Below are 10,619 nucleotides of genomic sequence, written 5' to 3'. Positions count from 1 at the left end.
GGAGGTAGACCCTTGAGGCTGGCGGCGCTTCTGTTTTTCTATTCTTCTGATTGACTTCTGGTGGTTCCCGGGTGCCAGAACCTGGTTTTCAAAAATCTTCTTCTTGGGCAGTTGTGCCCTTTTTTACTTCTTGTTGAACTTTCCCGAGCTTTTTAGCTCGGTTTTTATTTATGAAATAGTAATGAAATTTTTCCCTTTTCTGCTAAGTATGGTGTGCTCTTTTATTTTTTTGCGAAAGTGATCTCATCACTCGAGCTATTAGAGCTATATACCCGAAATAGGATTTTTCGGTAATTATTACCCCGAGCTATCCATTAGCATTTTGAGGCATTTTTATAGTATACCTCGAAGTAGTTACTGTGTATGCCCAAACTGCATGTTTGTAGGTTGTTCCTTATTTGATTCAACCGATGTACTGAGATGAGCTATGCTTCATAGGGTTCATACCCGAGCTGCTTACGTCTCTGGTACTTCATACTTCGCCTTTACCAATGAAGCGACTAAGTCTTTCATGGTGCCGAGGTCTTAGTTAGCTCGGTGTTTTAGCCCTTAGGCTGAGGGGGTGACTTATAGTCTGCCCTTGGAGTTTGCCCATGCCATGGAAGCGATTGGGTCTTATTGCGCCGAGGTCGTGTTAGATCGGAATTTTGGCCCTTAGGCTCTAAGAGTGGCACATGGTCTACTTAGTAGTTCGCCCATGCCATAGAGGCGACTAGGTCTTATTGCGCCGAGGTCGTGTTAACTCGGCACTTTGGCTCTTAGGCTCTAAGAGTGACACATGGTCTACTCAGTAGTTCGTCCATGCCATAGAGGCGACTGGGTCTTATTGTGCCGAGGTCGTGTTAGCTCGGCATTTTGGCCCTTAGGCTCTGAGAGTGACTCGTGGTCTACTCAGTAGTTATAGGTAATATTGTCTTAAGTTGACAATATTCCATGCTCGAGGTACTTGTTTCCCTTCAAGGGTTTCAAGCTCGTATGTTCCTTCCCTGAGCACCCATTTCACTCGATAGGGTCCTTCCCAATTCAGTCCGAGCTTGCCAACGCCGGGCTCAGGTACCATAACTTTACGAAGGACTAGGTCGACGACGCGGAGGTTCCACTTCTTGACCCTGACGTTATAGTACCGAGCTACTCTTTGCTGGTAAGTTGCGGTCCTGATATATGCGAGGTCTCTTACTTCGTCGAATAGGTCGAGGTTGGTACGTAGCTCGTCTTCATTTGCCTTGTCGTCATATGCTTCCAGTCGTAGCGAGGGAACTTTGATCTCAGCTGGGATGACTGCTTCGGTACCGTAGGTGAGGTTGAAGGGAGTCTCTCCTGTGGCGGTCTTCTCTGTGGTTTGGTAGGCTCATAGGACACTGGGTATCTCATCCGTCCATAGTCCTTTAGCTCAGTCTAACCGTGCCTTCAGTCCGCGGAGGATAGCTCTATTCGTGACTTCTTCTTAACCGTTTGCTTGAGGGTGTGCGGCTGAAGTGAAGTTCTGTCGGATCCCCATGTCTTGGCACCAGTTCTGGAATTTAATGTCCTCGAACTGCTTACCGTTATCAGAAATCAGTACCCGAGGTAACCCGAAGCGGCACACTATGTTCTTCCAAAAGAAGTTCTGGATGTTTTGGGATGTGATCGTTACGAGAGGTTCAACTTCTACCCATTAGGTGAAATAGTTCACTGCTACCACTAGGAACTTCCTTTGGCCTGTCGCTGGTGGAAACGGTCCAAGTATATCGATCCTCCATTGTGCGAAAGGCCACAGGCTGGTGAGATATTCGAGGTCGACAACAGGCTGGTGGTGGATATTGGCATGCTTCTGGCACTTGTCACACTTTCTGACGAGCTCAATAGCGTCCGCTTTCATTGTTGATCAGTAGTACCCCTATCGTAGTGTTTTTTGGGCGAGGGCCCTGCCCCCTAAGTGTCCGCTGCACAGGCCCTCATGAGTGTTGCGGAGTATGAGCTCGGCTTCTGAAGGTCGCAAGCAGCGCAGGTAGGGGAGCGTGTAGGATCTTCAGTACAGTCGTTCGTCTATCATCACGTATTTGGCCGCCTGACGCTCTACCCTTCTGGCGGCATTGCGATCTGTAGGGAGGGTCCTGTGTAGCAAGAAGCTTGCGAGCGGGTCAATCCATATCAACTCTGCTTGACTGACAGGAACGACCTCCTCTGCACCCCCCCCCCCGAGAATGCTAGGCCGAGGCAGGTTCTCGATGTACACGGTTTTCATGGTGTTATCACTGGTGCTAGGTAACCGGGACAGGGCGTCGGCCTCAGTGTTCTCCGACCTCGAGACTTGTCTGATGAAGTGTGACTGGAAGTTGAGCAGAACCTCTCTTACTTTGGCTAAGTAGGCTATCATAGTCAGTTCGCGAGCTTCGTATTCGCCTGTGATTTGATTGACCATGAGCTGGGAGTCGCTGCAGATGACGATATGCTTGGCTTTCACTTCTTTGGCTAGAGCTAGCCCGGCTATCAATGCTTCATACTCCGCTTCATTATTGGATGCCGTGAACTCAAAGCGTAGTGCGTACTCCAGTTTTGTGCCACTTGGGCCATGCAGAACTATTCCGGCTCCGCTGCCCTGTTGGTTCGAGGAGTCATCTACGTGAAGGATCCGGGGCTCCTCATCCCAGTTCGCACTTGACATAACTAGGAGAGATGCCACACTGGCTGCTACCTCACGGTGCTCGGACTCAACCAGCCTGGGAGCTCCGGGCTCGCCCGAACTGGGGGCCTCATGCTCGACTGGCCTGGGGACTTCGGAGCTGAAAGTGCACTCCACGACAAAGTCTGCTAAGGCTTGGACCTTAATAGCAGTTCGTGGCTTGTATTGGAGATTGTGCTCGCTGAGCTCAACGGCCCACTTCGTCAGTTGACTAGAGACCTTGGGCTTGAGTAGGACTTGCCTCAGAGGTTTGTTGGTGAGGATGATAACAGTATGAGCCTAAAAGTACAGACGAAGCTTTCGGGCTGCAATAACCAGTGCATAGGCCAATTTTTCTATCTCCGGATATCTTGTCTCTGCTCCCTGCAACACTTTGCTAACATAGTAGATAGGTCGTTGGACCTGATCTACTTCTTTTATTAGTACCGAGGTGACCACTTCGTCACTTGCCGAGAGGTACAACTCTAAAACATCGCCCTCTTCGGGCCGGGTTAAGACCGGTATGCTAGCGAGGTACTTTTTGAGCTCGTCAAATGCGAGCTAACAATCTTGGGTCCATTCAAACCCTTTGCTTTTAATTGCCTTGAAGAAAGGTAGGCAGCGGTCTGCCGACTTGGACATGAAGCGGCTCAGAGCGGCTATTCTTCCGTTCAACCTCTGAACCACCTTCATTTTCCGAGGTGGTCTCATATCTAGGATGGCCTTTATTTTGTCCGGGTTGGCCTCAATGCCGCGCCGGTTTACAATGTATCCCAGGAATTTACCCGAGGTGACGCCAAAGACACACTTATTTGGGTTCAACTTCATATTAAATCTACGCAGGATTTCAAAATCTAAATGCAAGTCTTGTATTAAGTTGCACGAAAACTGGGTTTTGACGACCATGTCGTTTACATAACATTCTACTTTTTGGCCAATCAATGACTCAAACAGTTTATTTACAAGTCTTTGAAAGGTTGCCCCGACATTTTTTAGCCCAAAGGACATGACCTTGTAGCAGTACAGGCCAAGCTCGGTTATGAAGACAGTTTTTTCTTCATCTGTCGGGTACATCTTGATCTGGTTGTAGCCCGAGTAGGCGTCTAGAAAGCTCAGCAACTCATGTCCCGAGGTCACGTCCACCAGACGGTCAATCCTGGGAAGTGGGAAGTAGTCCTTTTGGCAAGCTCAGTTCAGGTCGGTGTAGTCAATGCACATGCGCCATTTACCGTTACCCTTTTTCACCAGAACGGGGTTGGCCACCCAACTCGGGTAATGGGCTTCCCTGATGAAATCGGCTGCAAGGAGCTTCCCGACCTCCTCGTCGACTGGCCTCCATCGCTCTAGGGCTAGGTTGCGTTTCTTCTGTCTAACGGGCCTAACTACAAGATCAGTATTAAATTTATGAGTTATAATGCTAAGGTCTATGCCAGGCATTTTTGCTGTTGACCATGCAAAAACATCTAAATTTTCAAATAAAAAGCGTACCAGCTTAGATCGCAGAGGCTCTTCAAGGGAAGCACCGATTTGAAGTGTTCAGGCTGGGTCCTCCGTCGAGGCTAGGATGGAGACGGTCTCTTCGGTGGGCGCAACTCGCTCCTCGCTCTGCTCCGTAGGTCGCTCCAGTTCGAGGTCATCCACCACCTTGGCTTTCCCTTTGAGGGCGGCGACGTAGCACTTGCGAGACTCAAGCTGGTCACCTCGCACTATCCCGATTCCGAAGTCCGTAGGGAACTTCATGGCCAAGTAGTAGGTGGACACCACAGCCCGTAAGGCATGGGTAATCGGCCGACCTACTATGGCGTTATACGGGGAGGGGGTTGTGACCACTAAGAAATCGTGGTTGAGCCTCACTATGCTAGGCCAAGTGTCGACCTCCACGAGTACTGTAATCCTTCCCAGGGGTCTGACTTCCTCTCCGTTGAAGCCTACCAGGGGAGTGTTCGCGGGCTTCAGGTCGCTCTCTTGGAGTTGAAGTTGGTCGAAGGCTGCTTTGAAGAGGATGTCCACTGAGCTGCCTGAGTCGACGAGGATGCGCCTGACTTCGAAGTCGTTGATCTTCACCTTTATGACGAGCGCGTCATCATGGGGGTAGTGGACCCCGCGTGCATCGTCTTCTGTGAAGAAGATGGGGTTTTCCATCCTTGGCCGCTTTGAGGGGTTCTGCTCTTCCCTGATGGCCTCGCGAGCTGATGCACGAGCTGCAGCTGAGGTGCAGCCCGCCACAATCGAACCTCCAACTATGACGTGGATGGTCCCTCGAATTGGTCTCTCTTCGGGGGGCTGCTTCTGTGGCTGTTCCGCTTGCCTGCTGGACTCGGGAGCATCTCAACTTTGCTCCCCTTGCGGACTTGCTTTATTATTATTACTATTATTTTGTACAAAATTTCTCAGATATCCGCGATGGATGAGTTCCTCTATCTCGTCGCGGAGGTTTTTACAGTTCTCGGTACTGTGACCGTGATCTTTATGAAAACAACAATACAAATTTTTATTTCTGGCATTAGGGTCGGCCTTCAGCCGAGGTGGCCACTTTACGTACGGAGCATCCTTGATCGCCATGAGGGGCGTGTAGTCCCTTTCTGCTGTTGGATCTCGGAAAGGCTGAACCGGCCTTGCCCCCCCGAGCTGGGTCCTTCTTCTTCCTACTGTCGCCCTGAGATGGGGGCTCTGGTTCCCTCTTTCTCTTCGAAAGGGCCTTCTCGCCCTTCTGGTTGATCTCTTCCTCCGTCCCTATGAACCGATCTGCGAGCTTGAGGAACTTGGTCACAGTTTTGGGCTGATTGACAACCGATCTTTGTGGGTGATACCTCGCTTGGCTGCGGTGAGGCGAACTGCGAGATCTAGGTCGGGTATCTGCAAACAAGCATCGTTGAACCGCTTGATGTAACTCCGAATGGACTCCCCTTCCTTTTGAACTATGCCGAGGAGGCTTTCCTGAGTTCTCGGACACCTTTTGTTGGTGACGAAGTGGAAGGTGAAAACTTGCATGAACTGTGCCCAGCTTCTTATCGAACTGGGCGCGAGGTTTCGGTACTAGGTTTGGGCTACCCCTTTGAAGGTGGTGGAAAAGGCCACGCACATGCAGGACTCGCTGGCTCTCGCCAGGTGCATCTGGGACTGAAAGGCGTCCACATGATCATTCGGATCGAATGATCCATCATACTTGTCTAGTGGAGGAAGCTTGAAGTCCCTTGGCATGGAGACAACAAGGAGTTCTGGAGACAGTGGGGAAGAAACTGAGAGGAGAGGGGTAGTTTTCACTTCACCTGAGCTTACCTCCTCTTTTCCTCTGAGCTCGGGAGAGACCCGGGTAGCAATCCGGTGTGCTTGCCAGTGTCTTCGTTGCTGCTTTGCTGGCTCGGCATTGGTGCTCGATGCTTCAGTGTCACCGAGCTTGATGGGCTCGGACTGTTGGTAGTGGCTCTGAACTGAAGGGCCCTGCCTGTAGTCTGCGGCTAGGACCTCAAATGGGTTCTCTGCGAGCGGGAGCTCGAATTGCGAACGCTGGGGCGAGGTGGGCTTGATTGGTTGGGAGGCCCCCGACCTGCCCACAGGCTGCGAGGCAGGGGTGGCTGGCCTCTCCTTCCTACCATGGGAAGAGGCTTGGCTCTTGGCAGGATCCTGGGCCTGGGAGGCCTCTCCCCGACGAGGTCATTCGCTCCGATGGGAGGGCTTGGTCTGCTTCATGGCCGGGTGCCTAGGGGGAAGCGGCGGCTGGGCTTGAGGTGAAGAGGGAAACTGCTACTGGTACTAGTACAGGGAAACCTGATGCAACATTTGTTGTTGGTAGAGCTAGAACTGTTGGAACTGTTGCATTTGAGCTTGCATGGCTCGTATGCATTGCATTAAGTCTTCCAATTGGTTCGGGTTGGCCACTGGGTGCACAACCGAAGGTTTAGCAAAAGTTGCTCCCACCGTGGAAGGGAGTGGAGCGACCATGGGTGCCACTGTGAGAGGCACGTTCAGACTAGGAATCCCGTCCACGGAGAGGGGGACGGTGAACTGTCCATTACAGACAGTAGGAAGTTGGGGTTGCTCCCCAGAAGCGTTCTGGCTGGTACCACATCCAACGTTGCTGGAGGAAGCCATGAATGCTGAGTTTTTCAAAAAGAAACTGTAGAAGCTTAGAGGAAGGCTTTTTGAAGCGTTTCCCACAGACGGTGCCAAATGATGCTGCACAATCCGGGCACTCCTAGCTGGCTGCTGACTGGCTCCTACCTGGCAACGGACGACACCTGAGAAGAAGACGGTGAAGAATTCCCGGGGGATTTGCCCGGTGGGAATACTCCGGTGCTTAAGTTAGAACGCTGAGGAAAATAGTAAAGAGAGTAAAGAGGCTAAGAGTGTAGGTCGCGCTAGATCACTGAGTGTTCAACATTAGCTCGAGAGCAAGTAAGATGATTTAAGATCCAAAATCAGATCAGATCCCCTCCCCTTCGACTAAGGGGCTCTTATATAGGCGTTCTTGTTAAATCGGGTGTAACCGCCACTGGGCTTCTGTCGCAACCGTTATCTGCTAGGGCTACACAGGTAATCGTTGTAGGGTACTGCCCAATCGGGTGAGTGACACGTCCCGGGAAGACATGCACGCTACCATCTGTCGAGAGACGTGGGTGCAATCTGTTGAATGGGCAGGGACTGCGCCGTTAGTCTGGAGACGTGGTGCAGTCTGACGGGTATGGTCTTGTCAAATAGAAGCTTCCTGAGAGCGTCGCGTTGCTTAGTCATGAGCTACCTTGTTGCGTAGCGAGCTATCCTGTCGCGAGCTACTTCGCAGCCAGCTCCTAGGGGTACTTCGAGGTGACCCTTCTCAAGATCGTCTTCGGGGTAGTCTTTCTGCCTAAGTGTTGGAGCGAGTTGGTTACCTTACCTCACGAGCTGGGATAGCCTTGTAGTATTCCCTTTGAGTAGCTCGGGGGACCTTGAGCTCGCGTTGTAGCGAGCTCCCCTATAGCGAACTATGACTTAGCAATCTGTCCTGCGGGTTCGTTACTTAGTCGCAGTCAGGCTGTGGTGCAGGGCTGTTGCTCGTGCTGAGTCAAGTCCACGTGTCATCATCTCAAGGGGTCGGGTCAAATTACCCTCCATCAGTTAGGTCGGAAGCTTTAAATGTCTAGATCGTCCATAATTGAAGAAAATTGATGATTTACAAATTTTTCAAATAATTGCAAAACCGAACCGGAGTGCATTAAATCATTAATCACATATCCTAGCAGCCGAAATTTTAAAATGGGAGCACCTATTGGCGTTTCCCTAGACGTGCCGTGTAGGCCTGTCAAGTTAGCAACTCAACTAATCAACTGGGACGGAATCATGAAATTTATGTTAAATGAAGGGCTCTTTTGCACGTGGCAAAAGTTGGAGAAAGGCTCATCGTCACATGAAATCACCTCTGCCACCGATATTTTGAGCTCAGCGTCACCGACACCGTAATGCTGAAAACTCCAGATTTTGGAATTCGAATCAAAATCCCGTCTTCTGCAAGCAATGCTCTTATTTGATATCTTTGTAGGGGTTTGATTATTGAACTGAACCTGCAATAAGAGGTCATGGCTTCTCTTCGTCTCTTCCACTGCTCCACCTGCAACGACGATACTTTCCAGAGGCAATTACTCCGTCAATGGCGAAACAAGCTCCCCAGCAGCTTCCGTCGCAAGCGTAGAATCTCATTTTCTTTTCATTATTTAGGGTTTGTGGAGAAATCTACCAGTCCCCTGAGTTGCTCATCTCGGATTACTTGCGGTGTTTCGTCTGTGGAGGAAAGGTACTTCTGCTTCATTCCTTACGATTTTCCCAGTTTTTTGTGTTCCTCTGTTTCCTTTCTCTCAAAGTAAGAGAAACCGACCAATTGAGTTGCAGGAAAGAAGAGAAGAAGATGGAGTCGAGGAAGAGACGTGGGAAAGTGCTGCTGAGTGTTCGTTTGAATCACCAAGTTGAATTCGGAGAGCATGTTGCGATGCTGGGTTCGTCGAAGGAGTTGGGATCCTGGAAGAAGAAAGTGAATTTGGATTGGACGGAGAATGGATGGGTGTGCGACTTGGAGATGAAAGGGGGTGAAGAGGTAGAATACAAATTCGTGATTCTGAGGAAGGATAAGAGTATCATTTGGGAAAATGGCGATAATCGTAGCTTGAAGCTGCCAGAGGGAGGGAGGTTCGAGATGATCTGTCACTGGAATAAGACCGGAGAGGCTGTGAATTTATTGCCATTGGGTGCGACAGAGAAGGAGGATACGAGTGACAATGGGTCTGCGGTTGTTGATGCTGAGACTGTTCCGGAAGGAGAGCCAAGCCCTTTTGTTGAGCAGTGGCAAGGGAAAGCTGCATCTTTTATGCGATCAAATGAGCATACAAACAGAGAAACTGAGAGAACGTGGAACACTGAAGGCCTTGAAGGGTTGGCATTGAAGTTTGTTGAAGGTGATCGGAGTGCCAGGAATTGGTGGCGGAAGGTAAGCTCTATTATTTTGCCCCATCTCAGCATTCAGTCAATCAGTGGTATTTAATTGTTTAATACTTATGAAGGTGTTCATGTTTCTGATAATGTTTAGTATTTCCTTTTCAGTTTATTCTGGAAAGTCAGGTTTTCATGTTTACTTAACGATTTGAATGAGTATTACTTTCATCTAGTTTTATGGCAATATTTTCTACTCTAAACTCTTGTTGCTCTTCAGTTACTTTTTTTTTTTTTTTTAATTTTTCATATTTTAGCAAATATCTCCCTTTATTCTCTGCGTCCGACTAGACTATGATATCGAAAAGGCATGGTACCTAAAAATTTGATAAACTGGTATCATAGAAGTGGTAACTAAGCAACTGGTGTTCATCAAAATTCACTGGGAGGATGGGTGCGGTCAAAGTCCTTCCTGTATCATACCCTTCTGCCATCATAGTAAATGCCTTGTTCTCTGAGTAAACTGTTCTTTTCTTTCTTTTTTTCTTCACAAGTAGTGAAGGCACTTGTATTAATAATTGCAAAATCAGGGGGGGGGGGAATCCTGTGTAATTACAGTAGCCTTGCAAGTATACTGCTCTAGACAACAAAAGAAGAACGAGAAAAGATCTATTCCTGTTTGCTTTAACCCTTCCAAAACCTTCAGCATATTTATAACCACTAAACTTATTGCCGCTCAATCTTCATAATTACCAAACTGTATGAGAGGGCTCTTTCTATCAAATATACTACTTTTGCAAAGAACCCACACAACATAAACGGTAGCAGGTTCCATAACATGGTTCCACAGTCACTGGAGTCCCATCTGGTAATGTGGATGTCAGCATTTGCAAGTTCTTACAGAATAACCTTTCTTGGTAAATTTGCAATGCCACTATAAATGAAGAACCTATTCCTCTAAGATTATGTGCAAATGCAGTCTAGTACCTTTCTTTATTTGAATCTTGTTTTCTTTTTTTTTTTTTTGATAAAATTCTTTTGGGGCCTGCTTTCTAGAGAATGACAAAGCCAAGTAAGCGAAATGAGCAAGATCACTCCAAATTTTGGATCATAGCACATTTACATGCCTATCTAGAAGGGCCTTATCACTTTCAATGAGTTTACAAAGAACTTGAAAAATTCTTTTGTGTATTTGGACACACTATTGTCAGCCTATTATACATTGTGGAAAAATAAAGAGGAAGAGAAGAAGAAATGAAGAGGGAGAGAAGAAGAAATACTTCTGTATTGATAATGTGTTGATAAAACATGTTGAGCATACAACTTAGATAAGAAAAGATTGGAGAGCCAAACTCCTAGGATCTCTCTCAATTAGGGATTGATTAAATCTTTCCCTTAATCCTAGGATATGACTTTCCTAATTTTATTCAAATCTAATCTTTCCTAAATTTATTCAAATCTGTAATCAATCAAATCAAATCTTTCTAAATTTGCAGCAACTCATATATTTCTTAATTTGCCGCAAATCATATCTTGTCGACACTCCCCCTCAAGTTGGTGCAAAGATATCTATCATGCCTAA

At 48.1% G+C, this 10,619-nt stretch overlaps 1 protein-coding gene across 1 annotated transcript in view; it reads left to right on the top strand.

The window, feature by feature from the left end:
• Window positions 1-7,988: 7,988 nt before the first annotated feature.
• The window catches only part of LOC104587978 (chloroplastidic phosphoglucan, water dikinase (ATGWD3)), a 68,136-nt gene continuing 65,505 nt past the window's right edge, over window positions 7,989-10,619 (top strand). Inside the window, exons 1-2 of the mRNA XM_010245763.3 lie at window positions 7,989-8,408; window positions 8,504-9,095. Coding sequence (XP_010244065.1) covers window positions 8,194-8,408; window positions 8,504-9,095 — 807 coding nt within the window. The 5' untranslated portion in view covers window positions 7,989-8,193. The remainder of the gene's footprint in view (window positions 8,409-8,503; window positions 9,096-10,619) is intronic.

Source organism: Nelumbo nucifera, chromosome 1, assembly GCF_055504915.1.
Source record: "Nelumbo nucifera cultivar China Antique chromosome 1, China Antique-T2T, whole genome shotgun sequence".
In the NCBI taxonomy this organism is placed as follows: Eukaryota; Viridiplantae; Streptophyta; class Magnoliopsida; order Proteales; family Nelumbonaceae; genus Nelumbo; species Nelumbo nucifera.
Note: the sequence above shows the minus strand (reverse complement) of the source record. Positions and strands in the feature narration are given on the sequence as shown.